Raw genomic sequence first — 17,134 nt, 5'->3', positions numbered from 1 at the left:
TTAAACAAAAATAAAAATATATCAATGGAATGCTATAAATTAAAAATACTTGGCTAATAATATAATTTTTTTTTTCCAGTTATTTTTATTATTATTTTTTATGCTTATAAACAGAATACCTAAAATCTATGGTTGATTATTTTGCCACTCATAGATATCAATTATATAATTTAAAGCTAAACAGTGATTCACATACATAACGTCCTTGTTGGTGAATAATAAGACAATTTATTGTCACATTAAAATTTTTTTTTATAAAAACCATTTTAAACATTATCTATTTAACTTCTTAGAACTTATATATTTGTTTGTTTGTTTATGTTAGTGTAAACAATAACTTCAAAACAAATGTATAGAAACATTAATAGATATAATAATTATTAAAAACTGATTGAGTTACAAAAAATAATAATTATTATTTGTTATCACTTTTCAAAATAATTAATATCATTTTTTTTTTTTTAATTGAGTTGAAACTTATTTTTAAGAATACATCTAACACCAATTAATGTACAAGAAGTTTTCAATTAATATTTTTACAAAACACATTAAACATAATATTTTTAATAAACATACATATTAAAATTTTTAATATTTTTACACAGACTTGTCATGTTAATAATTTCAATATTACCATATCATTAAAAGAAATAATTTAAAATTAATGATCATTAAAGTATACCATGATTTAATAAAACAAATATAAATAATTGAAAGTAAATTGACAATAAATATATTAAAAAAATAATACAAGGACAACTATGTTATAAATAATTTAGGTAACAAAGCATATATAAGATGAAACATATATGTAAAAACAAAGTATAAAACTATAATTTGTAAATTTACAAATTATCTAAAATATTATCTTCAGGCTAATTTTGTCTACAAGATTTACGCAGTGCAATAGATTTAGAGTTTAAATTGTGGAAAAAATACTCAAAGTTACTAGTCATAAAATAGTTAGAGATAATATTAACATGAAAAGACCTACCGTGCATTTTGGAGTTTTTGGTAGTATACTTCAATTCTGAGATACTTCTGTTCACATTTAATCTAAGGTTTCAACATAATATGGCCATATACAATGTTGCTTAAGCTTAATACAATAAACAAATTATCACATGTATTTAAAATAAAGATGGACATCTGCTCCAATCTCCTTTTTGTTTGCACTCCCAATATTCATGTGTAAAAGTAAAACAAGGCTTTTTTGTCCATTTGCAAACATCTCGTTTAAACCATACTGGTTTGATAGTACTGTTATCATTTTCTTGGATTGTATCATCATCTTCTTCTTCTATAAAATAATATAAAAATCATCTACTGATCCATTTAAAGAGAATGCCATGCATTCACTATTTAAGCCTTTATTAAATTTAATTTAAATTTAAAGGGGTTTATTAATAAAGACTATTTTAATGAAATGTTGAGAAGAATTAAAATCTTAAATATATTTAAATAATACTTTAAAATATTTTAAGTAATTTTTCAGTGCCAACAATGACAGTTACATAACAATAATTTAACATGGTACAAACTTTTAAGTTATAAGTGTATCATTTATAATAGATTTACCAAATTTTCACACTACATAGAAAATAACTTTATTTTGTGTAATGGTGTTTTTATTTCCTTTATCAATTCTCAATAACTTGAAATAAATAAATTTTAAAATTTTAAAAACTTAATCCATCATATATAGCAAAAAATTGAAAATGCTACTGTGAATACTGCCTCTGTAAGTTTGTCCTACACATAACTATTTTCATGCAATAAATTAAGAGTGATGTGGCGTCCTCTTAAAATATTATTTACTACTAATTTAATCAAGCATCTAATACTTTAAAAATATTTTTAAATAATATTTATTATAGCAATTAAATATTGTACCATTTTCATTGGTTTGATTGGAATCTGCTAATCCTGTGTTTACTTTGCGATTTCGGACTCTCTGAATTTCTTCTAACCTCAGTTTTTCAATATTAGCTTCATCCCAAAGACCAAACTCCATCAAACGTTGATCTGGCCGTAATCTTGAATCTGTTGGTGCTACACCTTCTTCAAGTTCATTCAACTGGCTTGCTAACACAGTGAAATAGTAGTATTTTTCATTGTCAGCTCTTCATATATGTCAATAATAATAAAACAAAAATACAAGATTATACTGTTTACCGTTTCTATGTACTAAATATGTTTTTGATTTCTACAAAACTTACGGAGGTGCTTGTCTTTGCCAGGCTGTTATATAACTTCCTGTTTGACATGTAGGACTTTCAATAGGGCCTTCAAATTTGGTAACAGGAGCTATTTCAACTTTATTGTCCCAAGTACCATTTATAACCCATTTAATTTCATTATCTTTATCCATAACATATCCTTTTACCTAAATTCAAAAATTTAAATAAATTATAAAATACATATAGATTTGCAACATTTTTAACACACTTTTCTCTGCTGATCCCTAGTGAAATAACTGTAGGGTATATAACTTAAGCGGCATTTAGAACCATCTTTATGATTTGTTATTGTCATATCACCTGTTTGATCAACCCACAGTTTACCAACAATTATATTATGAACAGTAGTTGTAACTTTGGTCCAAGTATAATGATTTCCTGTAAATAAAGAACACTCATTAAAAATTTAAATTTATAAATAACTTGCATTCAATTTTAAATAAATTTAAGATTCACAACTAACCAGATGCTGAAAATTCAAGATGAGCAATACCATTGGGAATTGCTTGTAAGTATTTACCCCGAAATTTTGAGGACATTGAAAATTCTTGCCAACAAGACCATTCTTTACCTGAACAATACTGGGCCGAAATTGGAGGATGATGTGAAACCTACATTAGAATTTTAAATTAAACAATTGTATATAATTAATTTATAATACTATTTTTACTTGTTCATTAAATGCTTTCCAACCAAGGTCTGACATTCTATCACATTCATATGTTTCACCCAACAATGGATTAAAAGGTTTACTTGTCCGATTTACAGTTGTTGAATAAGATGAAATTGTAAATGCAGCAACATAGGCCATCTGCTCAAATGAATCTTTACATTGAGCTGCTGTATCTAAAATATTTGAATATTCAAAATCCTCAGTGATTCTTTGTAACATTGACAATGGTTCAGAAAAGTTTACCTATAACAGTAAATACCATAAGTAACACTAAAAAATTAATCAAAGGAATAAATTAAATAATACCGGCATTGGTATTTTAGACAAATCTTTTCCAATACAATTTTTCAAAATACTCCAAATATGTAATGGGTGATTTGGCTTGTCAGTGACTCTACACCTTCGTTGGTCTTTTTGTTTTAAAGGATGTTTAATAACATCCTCTAGTATTTTTTTTGCATGTTCAGAAAGTTGAGGAAACATTCTAGAAGATTTATTATTTTCATCCTAAAATAAATAATAATTACAATAATATATTTTTAGATTTGCATAATAAGATTGATAATATAGTGCATATACACATACACGGTCGGTATTTAAGCCAGTTGATGAACAAATCGCAGCTGTTAATATAGCAGAGGACTCAGCGGGATCGTCAATATCACTACTAGATCCACCACTGCAATCTAGTTCTTCATTAACTAATTTTCCAAGAACCTTAAATAATATTTTAATATTTAGTTAAGTAAAAATCATTTAAAATTAATTCTTTAGTAATACCTGTGAACTCGAAAGAGATTTATGTTGGATAATATTTTGAGACTGACAGTTAACTAGATAATTATTTGTGGTAACATCAAAAGAATCACCACCTTGAGCATCAAAAAATTCACAACTGTCTGAAGCATCATCTTCATCGGTAGAATCACCTTAAAAATATGAGCATTTACATGAATACAATATTTAGATGTTATATGTTAAGTGAGAAAATAATAACAATAATAAATAATAATACTACATAGTAAATATTATAATAACACATCTCTGTATTTTATTGTTTTATTTGAGTATATAAATAAAAAAAATATATGATTAACGCTAATCTAATCAATATACTTATTATAAAAATTATATAAATTAAAAATAGTTAAACAGCAAATGAAAAATCAAGTATATTTATCAAATTTAAAAATATATATATATAGTAACAATAAAGCTAACATACACTTAATACATATTAATATAAAAATTGTATGTAAACATATATTATATAAATCTTTAAAATTAAAATACAAACATATTATGGTATCTACAGTTAATATATTATATCTTTCATACTAATAAGGTTATCTTATTATAAAGTATAAACAATAAATCATAGTATGTAAATATAACCTTTGAATCATTATTATAAACAAATAAAATACTGTTATAGCTTTGACATAGAATTTAATTGATAAAAAATATTCAAAGCAAGAATAATTAATGAACTTAGTAAAATGTATGTCTTTTTGTTACACCCAAGAAAATAAAACTGAAAACACGTATAAACATAAGTAATTTAATCTTTAATATTACCTAGTAGATATTAATTGAATATAGATATTTAATATTTATATAAGTTATAGATACAGAATATATTTATTTTTTTTACTTGTTTCAATGATAACATAATTAGTAATTATCATAAATCATAAAATCTTATTTGTAAAACATAATATTTATGATTTATGATTTCCATAATTCCAACTATTTTTTTTTTTTGTCAATTTTTATTATACTATAATAAATGACTAATAAGTATTTCTCACTTATTTAAAATTAATCTGAAAATTGATATAAAATCTTTAATATTTTCATAGAAGATAACAATAATTTAATCTAGAGTTTAAGTTGAGAATAATTTTTAATACCTAACTTTGAGAATAAAAAATAATAATGATATAAACATTATTGTAATAATAATAATAATAATATAATAATTGATTATACCACAAGATTTTCATAAATTATCAACTGCCAATTATTTTTCTATTTGTATATAAAAGTTGATGTTGAACTTTCAAACATTCAATTATATTGTATGTCTGATAATGTCAACTATACAGTTTTAAACAGATAATATTTTATTAATAGATGATTGTGATTATTGCTATAAAAAAAAAAAATTGAATAAATGATAAAATAAAACAAAATAAAATTGATAAAATTTTATTTTATTTTTGAATAATTATTCAGTGGCCATTCTATATATTTTAATATAATCTATTAATACATAATCATTATAATCTGTATCATTTTTTAATAACTAAATTGATATTAAAATAATAACTCGCATTTTAATTTAATCTATATTTGTATGATAAAATATACAAATGTGCAAATAAAATAGTAAATTCACTAACTTTTATTGGGTCTTCAATGAACTTATGCAAGTTAATAATGTTATTAATTTATAAAATTAAGATAATATTAGTTTACATTATCATATAAATGGTTTAAAAGATTATTTAATTTTAATTTTGCCATAATCAAACATAATCACATCTATCTGTATTCTGTATATATAAATATACTATAAAATATCTTTGTTTATACTAGTACATATTATTTTTAATATTTAATTACTTACCTTGTTTGTCGTTATTAGCTACATGCTCCAATACAGTCTGTTCCCTAGCAATTTGATCTACCATTTCTACCAACTGTATACGCTGCCGCCGTTCATTGTACAACATCTTTTGCCATTTATTACCCTGACTTTGAGCCAAATCTAAATACTCTGAACAATTCTGAAATACATATATATTTTTACACTGGTTAATAAACCAAAACCTTTTTAGCAATAATTGTAAGTATTATCAAATAAAATATAATTACTTTAGATGAATCATAGTTTACATACATGATAATTTATCAAAAAATTTTAATTACTTTTAATTTTTATAATATTTAATTTATACAATATCATTCCACAAAATTTACTTCAATATTCAACTTTAAGAATAGTTTTGTAGCAAATTTTATCTAGGAAGTATTTTGGAAAGGGGATTAAAAGTTAAAAATTATAAACACTTATTTTTTAACTGGAAAACCAGCAAAAAAGGGATATGGAATATTAACGCAACACCAGGTTTTAAAAAAACCGATTTTAATTTTTATTTTAATATCAGAAATCTATCTCAAATGGAGTTGGTAACACAAAATCTAAAATATAAACTTTATTTAAAATTATAAGACATATATGTAAATTTCAAATCTAATATGATAAAATATCTTCCTCTATGACACCAATATAACATACATAAGATGTTTTTTTTTATTTTACTTAAATACATTTATCGTGTACAACTATGAACTAATAATTGTACTTGCATACTCACAGTTACCATACCAACTGACGCAATACGTATCAAATTTGCACGCTCCATCCATGCTTTTATTTTTGTGGAGACATCAGGAGGTATGTCTATAGTTTCTAGTTCAGTTAAGCACCGTTGAAGAGCTTTGCTATGTTTAGATATAATCTCGCTTTGTGATCGCAATTCAGATAATTTTGTATTTAATGAAGACACTACAGATGAAACTTCTAAGTTTGCACTCAATTCTTTTTCCTTGCCTCTATCTAAAAGTAATTATACAATATACATTACATTTATATATATTATAAATAATTCAAATATATTATTATACCACAGATAACAAATTGTAAGAAAATGGAAAATTATTAAGTTAATCATTCTACATAGTAGTTAGTTTAACTATTATTAAATAGTTAAGCCATCAAATTGTATAAAAAATATGAGGAAAAAATAGAACAATTAAGATATATTTTTACTACATTTACCAGTATTAGTATGTCCAACTTCTCGAGCTTTAGCCAACTCCAATTCAGTTACCCATCTTTGCCGTTCAACTTCACTGGTGGCGCGGAGGTGAAAAGTTTGAGTACCGCCATTTGATATAACGATTGTGCACGAATCCTCTGTGTGTATTGTAGCCCCATTCAAACTAATCGTACCACGACATAACTGTGATATTTCAGCTTGAGTCCTAAAATAGGAAAACTAATTATTAAAAAAATATAATATGCCTATATAGTTTTATAAGTGTTAACAGTTTCTTATTCTAAGATAAGACAAATTAAATACTAATGTGTAATACTATGTATCAATATTACAGCACTAAAAGAACACATATTTATGAACAATGGACTCGCACAAATAATTTAAACGACATTAATATTCAATATTATTTTAAAATACATAATAACATTAATTTTAAGATTTCAATGAAAAATAAAACATAAATACACAATCAAATTTTTACACATACCTATAAAATATTCAAATAACTTATATATTAATCCTCTTTATAAAATAACAAATAATTTTATTATTATACAAAAATAATATTTGTTGATTTTTTTTTTCAATAACGTATAAAGTTTTAACTATACTAGTGGTTTTAATATGATGTCACGGATCTCTACCTAAAACTTAAATTGGTCCGAGGACCCCTTATTTCTTAATATTTTAAGTACTTATTTTTCAATTTTGTTTAATTATGAAAATTATAAGTATTTATAATAAATTTATTATCGACCTTTTTCGCGATAATCAAGTTCAATAGAGATAGTTCAAAACTTTTCAAAATACCTAGAATTTCAAACCACGATGAATTTAATAATTCTACTAAAATAAAATAAAAATGTCACTTCAGTACAACACACGACTAAAGATATATCTACACAACCACGGACCCCCTAACATCAACACGAGGATCCTCGGGGGTCCACGGACTACCAATTGGGAACCACTGAACTATACTATCAAATACATAATAAAAATGAGCCAATTTAATTTTATTCAGTGAACTTAGGAGTACTCTAAAGATTTAGCTTTCAATTAAAATGTATAGCTTAAAATTTTCCATAGTCAATATAGGTACCAAATAATAACATATTATGTACAATTTAATTACATCCACTTACAGAAATTATTAAGATTAAATTGCTATTTATACATCTTACACATAAAATTAAGTTAAAATCTCATTAGACCAATCTAATACAAATTCCAATATTTTTATTGAGAAAACAACAAAAATATTTTTACTATAAGAATATAACTTTCAAGGTCATATAAAATAAAAACTAATACGTTGTTAAAACAGTTTAATTCACATGAAATGATTGACAGTGACAGATCTAGGTTTTTTGGGGGAGGGGGAATTGTTCATATTATATATTATATATATAAATATGTAAGCACAATATTTAAGATTTGATGTTAGTCCTTATAAATACAATATAACTGTCAAGGGGTGACGAGGCCACCAATGATTCAGAACAGCAATATAAACTTAAAATGTAGAAACTAATAATATCATAAATGTACAAAATATTTACAATATAACATTATAAGCATATTTAAAGTAAAACATGAATAAGAGAGGCTGATTTTAGAATATAGTAACAACTTAGGCTGTTAAAATAAAATTTTTACGAGATTCAATAATATTGTTCATTATATTTTAATATAATATATGTAAGATATACATAATAAATATTAACTAAATGAACACAGGTTTAATGTATATTTTCTACATGAAATAAGACATTCCCCCACCCCGCAATTAACACGTTAAACGCCGGTGACAATACGTAGTTGACATAGTAAAACGGGCGCTACTGGCCGATATCAGCACGTCGTCGACATGCGGTGAATTGTCCAATATTGGGACTTTGAGAAGGTGGCTATAGTCGTACACATTTGTAATTATTGTCGACTATTCAATAACGTATTGTTTATTACGTGGAAAAGTTGGTTTCGATTTTTCATGGTTTATATTTTAGGTTAGGTTATCCGTGGTTGAAACGCGGGAATTATACTGATTATACGCGCGGCTACCAGCGCCCGCATGTCGATCGACGGGTAGCGACAGGCATGTGCACGTCAATTCGACGTCGGCGTTTAACGTATTACGTTACATTTACAATTCGTATAAATATCAACTAGTAAAAAAAAGTAAATCAAACTATAAGCATGAAAATGTAAGCCGAGTTAATCTTCTAGAAGTACAATTTTCATAAAATTGTTTAACTAATTATTTTTCTAATTTGTTCATATGCTTTAAAATGTTGGTACAAAATAACAACTATGAATAAGTCATTAGGTTTTACACCTATACAATTAACATTGATGGCAACATATTTAAAATTATCTGACTGAAAATTTATAAAGCAGGTGAAGTAATGTTAATTGTTAATGAAGAGGTTATTCATTACTTCATTAATTTTGTTTGAACGTTCAAAGCTAATATTCTTTAACAACACTCAGCAATTAACATAAAATATGAATCATTATTATCTGTGTATTCATAAGGTTATCTGATAACACCATCAGTTAAAAGTAAGGTTCTTTGCATACAACAATAACAAGTTTTCTAAGAAAAATATTAAACTTATTTAATAATTAATTTTTAATTTTTTTAATATTAGACAAATTAAATACTTGCAATTATATGATCAAAAATGCTGTCTTATATAATTAAATCTAGAACATGGTTGTGTGTACTAGTTGCCTGCAAAATTACATCAGCACTTAATAATGGATTAGCTTTAACACCACCAATGGGTTGGCTTGCTTGGCAACGATTCAGGTGTACTATTGATTGTGAAACTTTTCCAGACGAATGTGTTAGGTAACATTAAAATATATTTAAAGTTAAATGCCATACATATAGTCATCATGAAAATCATTTCTTGTATAGTGAACAATTGTTTATGACTACTGCTGATTTATTAGTAAGTGAAGGCTATGATAAAGTCGGATACAAATATGTTGTAATTGATGATTGTTGGATGACGCACAATCGAACAGCAGATGGAAAATTACAAGCTGATGAAAAACGATTTCCACATGGAATTAAAGCTTTAGCTGATTATGTAAGTCAATAAACTGTTATTGTTTGTTATTATAAGAAACTTTAAAAGCAGAATTTTATAATATTGTTAGATTAAGTATTTTTTGTAACCACATAGTGTGTTTCAGTTCATTTATAATTAATTAAATAAAATATAGAATACTTTAATATATATTATGTATCTATATAAATTATAATACAGGGGTCACCAACTAATTTTTATGGAGGTCCGTTTTGAAACTTATCATACTAGCCGCTGTCCCTAACAGTTTTAGTAATTTACACTCGTAAATAAATACATTTTTTTTTTTAAATTAGTATTTATATTGATTTATTTATGCATTTGTTCAATACAGATTAATTTAATTATTTTTTTCATAATATTAATTTTATATGATACACTTATAATTTTTATTTATTTATAATATAAAAATTTTAAAATTTACTCCAAGGGTTTTTAAAAAAAGTGTTCACGGTTTACCAGATAGTGACCCCTGTTATAATAGAACCAAAATATTTTTGATACATTGAAAAAATTAATTATTAATAAGTAAATATTTAAAGTAAGTACCAATTCAATCTTTAAGAAAAAAAATTAATCACACATGATTTAAGAAAAAATATAATTTAATTGAATCATTACTATAAATTATTACAAATGAATAAGTTAATTTAAAATTAAAATTATGCAATTTAACAAAATATATATATTTCTTCCACACATAAAATTTTAATATTTTTAGGTCCACTCAAAAGGGTTAAAATTTGGAATTTATGAAAGTGTTGGAACAAAATCTTGTGAAGGATATGCTGGTATAAAAGGTTACGAACAAATTGATGCTCAGACATTTGCGGAATGGGGAGTTGATTATGTGAAATTAGATGGATGCTACACAGATGAACGAAACATGGACATAAGTAATTTTATATTTCATATAATAATTTAAATATTTACATGAAAAACAAATTCAACTTACACAACAACTTTAATAGATTTTCCACAGTTTGGAAAATATTTAAATGAAACCGGAAGACCAATGATTTACTCTTGTTGTTGGCCATTTTATCAAGAAGGTAAAGGAATGCAGGTATATATTAAAATAATTTTAAGATAAAAATGCCAAGCCACATCTGTTTTTACTAGATGTACCAATAAATGAGTAAAAGCAGATGAGTTAGTTAATTAAGAACAAAACACATTTATATGAATGTAGATTATCACAGTCTTGTATACAATATTTGGTTGAACCATTAACCAGAAAATACCACAATATGAACTAGATAAAACAGATAATGTGGCTCGGAACTTGATTTTAAATTAATTACCTACTATAATATGCTGTCAAAAAAAGGTAAATTATACACTTGTATCTCAATCATGTAATTTATGGAGAAACTATTGGGATATACAAGAATCGTATGCTTCTTTATTTGATGTGGTTGATAACTTTGCGGTAAAACAAGATATTTGGGCACAATATGCAGGTCCAGGACATTGGAACGACCCAGATATGGTAAGATTTTAAAATAATTATAAACTGTTTTATCTAAAATTCTCAATCAATAAAAAATATTAATACAAAATTATTTTTCTTTTAAGTTATTGATTGGAAATTTTGCATTGAGTCATGAACAAAGCCAAACACAAATGGCTCTATGGGCTATTTTAGCTGCCCCTTTATTTATGTCAAACAAATTATCTACTGTTCAACCAAACTTCAAGAAAATATTACAAAATACTGAAGTAATTGGTATAAATCAAGATAAACTTGGCATACAAGGCAAAAGAATCTATAAGGTTGCATATAATTGTTCATATTTATAAATGTTGAAATATATAAAATATGAAAATCATTAAATTAAGAATACAGTCAACACTTGAAATAGTTTTTATAATTAATTGTATACAAGAAAACTACATATTATTATATTATTTAAAAATAATGTTTTTTAGGACCAAGGAATTGAGATATGGTCAAAACCAATTGAACCAAAAAATAAAGAATACTATTCATATGCAATTGCTTTTGTTAATCGTCGAACAATAGGAACACCATTTTTATACAATATTACATTAAATCATTTAGGATTATATAACCCAATTGGATACAAAATAAAAGTAGGTATAATGTTTTAAATAATACAATAATGCATAGATACGTACCAGAGTACATACATAATATACAATAGGTAATGATTCATAAGACCCTCTATTATTTTATTACTATGGGTTCAAAATCGAAGTTTTCTTTTTTGATAGTGTTAACTAAACATTTTAACCCCTATTTACAGTTATAAAATTATGTTCACAGAAGCAAAAGAAATATTTGAAATATTTCAGAAGTATTTATATGCAAAAAATTATAATCTAAAAGTTAATTACCTACCTAATAATATATATTTCTTAATTGTTTTATGTACCTACCTACTCACCACAAGAATTTATTTGACGGTATTACAACAAAAGAAATTTTAAAACCAGATTCACTGCTTAAAGTTATAATTAACCCATCAGGTAAATAAACATTACTACTAATATTACATTATTATTTTGAACAAATATTTTAAACATTCAAATTAAATATAAATTATTGTTTCTATAACTGTTAATAACATTAATTTTTCAGGTGTGGTCTTGTTAAGAGCTAATATTATTTTAAAATATGAGTACATACATGGTTGATATATTTGATGACTTCTTCATAACAGATGTATGAATACCTGTACTGGAACAGTGTACATCATAGATATAAGTTAAAAATTGTAGTAAAATAATAAATGATATTGATAAATATTAATACCTATTAGTAGGTAAGAAAATCTATAAATTGGTAAAATGATGAATAAATATATTTGAACAAAAAAAGGGTTATTTTTTTTTTATTCTTGTACTTTATTATATATATTTGAACTTAAAATTTTACCATAAAATAGCTAAAATTTTAATTTGACCCTCAACAAATAAATTTTTGAATAACAAATTATTAAGTAATTTACTCAAATGACTGTCTTCATATTATATATTTATGGTTTTTAATTTTAGGTACAACTCACTTACTATATTAACTACCTTGTTTGATTTTCCATCAAAATGGCCTACCTATTTGGCTGTTTTAAACCATTTAATAATATTTATACCACTAAGCTATTCATAAAATTCTACTTAAAATCGGTATTCGCTTATAAATAAAGAATTATATATATAAAAATATATATAAATGTTATTTATATGCATTTAAAATTTTAAAATATGCAATATTAAAAAATAAACTACAATATTATACATATTTATAAATAACATATATATTTTATGATTGTGATGAAAAAATAGATAATTTATTTATTATTGGAAAAATAATAAGTTCCATATTGATCTTAGTTAAATTATGACGACGGTTTATTGGTTTGTGACAATGTGTTTGTATGCAAAACAACTTTATTCCATATCAATGATTGTTATGAGTGCATCTTTAAAACTCGACAACATTTCCGGAGGAAAATGTTTAATGAAAAAACTCTTCAAGTCAACATTCTCACCTTGGTGTATTTTATAAATTCCTTTTAAAATTATTAACACTTTATTTTTCAGAACATTTTTTTGTAATTAATACGCTTTTTTCATTTTCAGGAAGGTTATTAATATTATATTTGTTACTTGTTCTAACCTGAAGTCTCAAGCTTTTTAATACTTTCAACAATAATAAAAAATTTGTTTTAATATATGTTAAATCATTAATTACATTAGATTTAGAATTTGTTTACAGTTTTTAATACTTTTAGCATCACCTTCTTGTAGGTTTTGAATTAAATTTTTAAAATATTCACGTGTTATTATAGGTTGAGGTGGTAATGGTTTGTTAGGTAAAATTTAATGATATAATTGAATTATATTATAAAGGCAATTTCAAAAATATCTTTTATTTGTAAATTAAATCGTTTATTTCATGAAAAATATCTATAATCTTTTCTGCGACCCAATGAATCCCATGAGCAGTACAAATCACATGAATAAGATTGGAATAAAATGTTTTAAATTGTTGGCAGTCTTAGCCATATATAAGGCTACACCGTATAACATTAACAAAACTTTTTCATTGTTACCTTTCTCTGGCCATAATATTCTAAGATAATTGTATACAAATTTTTTTATGGTACTGCTATTTATTTTTTTAAAAACTTTTGAATATCTAAGTGATGGTAATTATGAACTTAGACACTTAAGCATTATAAAGTAACTAACACAAACAATTTTATACAATATGAACGTATTTTTATTATACGTTGACTATTGCCTAATGTAAACTTCAAACTACATTTGTCAATCTATCAGTCCATGTTCTGTAGTATTGACAAATGACATTAAGTCGATAATGTTAAACGAAATACATAAAATAAAAATATACAATATGAAAACCAGTTTGCAATGAATTAGGTACACCTATCTACCTACCAACTAATAAGTAATAATGATTTACGGAAACATAATATTATATTTTTTTAAATACTTTCAATTTTTGTGTTATAGACCAAATTTATACATAATAATTGTGTATAAAATTATATAACTAAATTAAAACATTTAAATGTAAACGTAATATGTAAAAACATGCATTTGTATGGAAAATATGCAGCTGTGCCCAAAATATGCAAAATAAAAATTTGTAATATTATTTATTTAAGTCGGAGCCGTGCCGTTAAGATTTGGTGCCCAGGGCAAAATTAAAAATATTTGTCCCTATTTTATTTATCATTATGCATTTCAATTTTTTTGGCGCCCCTTTAAACTATGCGCACAGGGCGCATGCACCCTAAGCCCCCCCCCCATGGCACGGCTCTGATTTAGGTATACCTAATTGATGAAAATCCATTAACTGCATGTAATTGCTTATAAAAATATGAACATGCATTACATGCAAAATCTAGTCTTTACTTATAAGTTTATAATATATATGATGTATTAAATAATATTACTATATTAACGATCATTTTGGCAAAAATTAATTCAACAGTCTGAGTTACTAATAGAAGTTATAAAGAATCCTTAAATTAGGCGCTGACACACTATTTCCGCTCAGATTCATTTTTCATATGCAATTATATACCACTGAATTTAAAGATAAAGTGTTTAATACAATTTACAGTAACGGACTCAAGGTATGCTTAAACTCAATTATACAACAGAACAACATCCCCGGTTTTTAAATATTCTACTTTGTAGTGTAGTCTATAGTTGTTTCATTAGTCAAGCTTCTTCCCATAGAGTAATACCATAACTATTTAAATATTAAATTAATTTGAGAAATGTTTAATTTACCACTTCAAGTTCTTAAAATTATAAGATATTAATTACATTTTTTAAAGCACACAGTATTTTTTTCAATGTATTTATTGCGTATTTTATATTGTCCTTTGATTTAAAATGATTTTTATGATGAACATTTTTTTACTTAAATATTTATAGGAATTAACAACTTTTATCAAAATTTGATACTAATGTATATTTAAACTATAACACCACAGCAATGTATTGTAATAACATACAATTCAAATTGTACTAAAAAATTTAATAATTATTTGTTCATAACAATGTATTGAAATTAAATTATTGTTTTTACTTAACATAAAAAAACATAAATAAGCCATCCCAAATGCTGTAAATTTTCAACCAGTCAAAAAAAAATATTCTTGAATAACATGTACCTACCATACATTTTTTTAACTTTTATGAAGTGTACAAACACTATTTGTTAAATTGGAGTTTTATTACTACTAATTTATACATAATAGGTAGGTACATAATATATAACATATCATAAACATGAATTTGTATCATAAAATATAGGTAGTTATTTTGTTGATTGATATAAAAAGTATAAATTTATAACTTAAGTATAATAATTATCAGTTGTATAATATTCCACTAGGAAGTTAGAATATATGTAAAACATTCAATGTATTAAGTATGAATGTGATATTTTACATCCAATAATATTGTAACATACTTTGTAATAAAACAAAACTAGGGATTTTTCAAATTTTTGAATGATAATTTATAACATATTTATATAATGAGGTGACGAACCCATGAAATTTTTAAATTTATAATACAATTGTTTATTATAGGTATATTTGTGTAAAATTATTTTATTAAAATATTTGATTCTAAAATGTCACCAATCAATTTTATTATCAACTAGTTAATAAAAAACCCAGAGGATTTTTTATTGACAAACAACAAAAAATGTAATAATTAGTAACTACTAACTAGGTCAATACTATAATATTTATCTGTTTTATAACAATAACTCTAGTTTTCAATAATTAATTAATATAACATTTGTAATTTAGCTATACATAATTTCAACTACAATTAGATTTTATAATATACACAAATACAATGCAATTTTTTAATTATATTTAGAACATTTATTAAAACATTAAATTTAAGTGTTTTAAATTATTAAAATATTTGAAATTATTCAACTTAAACTGATATATTAGGTACCTCTACTACTTATTCCATTTATGTTTAATGCAAATATTATATGCCAAGGTCTAGATCAAGGTAGGTATACCTACCTACTTAAATTAATATTTTGATACATGTTGGGTAGTTTTTCAAGATCCTTAAACTAAATATCCACTTAGATAATTTCAATTAAGGCTAATGGTAAAAATTTCTGAGAAGACTTAATTACTATTAAAGAACATAAGAGGGGTAATCAAAATTAAAATTTATAATATGTAATATAAATAATAGTTATGTACATAATTACATAGAAACAAACAGCCGTTTGAATGTAACTGAACACAATACAACTGTAAACTAATCGAAGAGAAGTAAGTCGATAGTGACTTTTTTGATAAAGTTGCAAGCCATAATGAAATAATGACAGGCCAAAATACTGAATAACTCCAAAGATATGAGACAGATATCAATTATCTAGTTTGTAATATAAAAGCCAAAATTTAAAAGCACATATTAGTCTAGGTATGTAACCACCATAAATATTAAATAGTATGGATCTGATCATGGTAAGATACAGTACCAATAAGTTCACAACACCAATCATAACATAGTCATAAATTTTACCTGTAGTAGGATAATACACCGTTGGACAGGACGAACCACCGTTTTTGATATCCTTTAATATAATTTGTCCACTTGAACAGCCATCCTTTCATGTCCTCGTCGACCATCGACAGTGGGGGCGGCGGGGTCGAACTTTTTACGTCTGCTGCGGCCATCGCGACGAGACTAGATCACTACCAATAATAATGATGACAACAACGG

The 17,134-nt window shown here is 24.7% G+C and overlaps 2 protein-coding genes across 3 annotated transcripts; one reads left to right on the top strand and one right to left on the bottom strand.

Annotated features, from left to right (window-relative positions):
- Positions 1-726: 726 nt before the first annotated feature.
- On the bottom strand, positions 727-17,088 carry LOC113550416 (oxysterol-binding protein 1). Its single transcript, XM_026952223.1, has 13 exons — positions 16,934-17,088; positions 6,761-6,966; positions 6,297-6,538; positions 5,546-5,705; positions 3,694-3,842; positions 3,499-3,630; positions 3,220-3,420; positions 2,911-3,156; positions 2,704-2,851; positions 2,449-2,618; positions 2,220-2,386; positions 1,894-2,123; positions 727-1,300 (listed from the first exon to the last, which is right to left on the bottom strand). Exons 1-13 carry the CDS (start codon positions 17,086-17,088, stop codon positions 1,131-1,133), a joined length of 2,376 nt encoding a protein of 791 aa, XP_026808024.1. The 3' UTR covers positions 727-1,130.
- Positions 8,965-12,700, top strand: LOC113550417 (alpha-N-acetylgalactosaminidase-like). 2 transcript variants are annotated; one of them, XM_026952224.1, is made up of 10 exons: positions 8,965-9,326; positions 9,416-9,618; positions 9,688-9,862; positions 10,584-10,758; positions 10,834-10,928; positions 11,193-11,354; positions 11,441-11,638; positions 11,795-11,959; positions 12,280-12,355; positions 12,468-12,700. In XM_026952224.1, exons 2-10 carry the CDS (start codon positions 9,449-9,451, stop codon positions 12,521-12,523), a joined length of 1,272 nt encoding a protein of 423 aa, XP_026808025.1. In that variant the 5' UTR covers positions 8,965-9,326; positions 9,416-9,448; the 3' UTR covers positions 12,524-12,700. The 2 variants fall into 2 exon arrangements, with proteins under 2 accessions (XP_026808025.1, XP_026808026.1); XM_026952225.1 differs by lacking the exon at positions 8,965-9,326 and having other exon boundaries at positions 9,342-9,618.
- Positions 17,089-17,134: the final 46 nt, after the last annotated feature.

The sequence above is a fragment of the Rhopalosiphum maidis genome, chromosome 1 (genome assembly GCF_003676215.2).
Source record: "Rhopalosiphum maidis isolate BTI-1 chromosome 1, ASM367621v3, whole genome shotgun sequence".
Lineage (NCBI taxonomy): Eukaryota > Metazoa > Arthropoda > Insecta > Hemiptera > Aphididae > Rhopalosiphum > Rhopalosiphum maidis.
Note: the sequence above shows the minus strand (reverse complement) of the source record. Positions and strands in the feature narration are given on the sequence as shown.

Bases quoted from the DNA above. Each gene is read 5' to 3' on its own strand.
- LOC113550417 (XM_026952224.1), top strand. From the start codon at position 9,449: ATGCTGTCTTATATAATTAAATCTAGAACATGGTTGTGTGTACTAGTT. The intron at 9,619-9,687 runs GTAACATTAAAA...TTTCTTGTATAG, and splicing joins TTTCCAGACGAATGTGTTAG to TGAACAATTGTTTATGACTA. The intron at 9,863-10,583 runs GTAAGTCAATAA...TAATATTTTTAG, and splicing joins TTAAAGCTTTAGCTGATTAT to GTCCACTCAAAAGGGTTAAA.
- LOC113550416 (XM_026952223.1), bottom strand. From the start codon at position 17,088: ATGGCCGCAGCAGACGTAAAAAGTTCGACCCCGCCGCCCCCACTGTCG. The intron at 5,706-6,296 runs GTGAGTATGCAA...TATGTATTTCAG, and splicing joins CGTCAGTTGGTATGGTAACT to AATTGTTCAGAGTATTTAGA. The intron at 3,631-3,693 runs GTATTACTAAAG...ATATTATTTAAG, and splicing joins AATCTCTTTCGAGTTCACAG to GTTCTTGGAAAATTAGTTAA.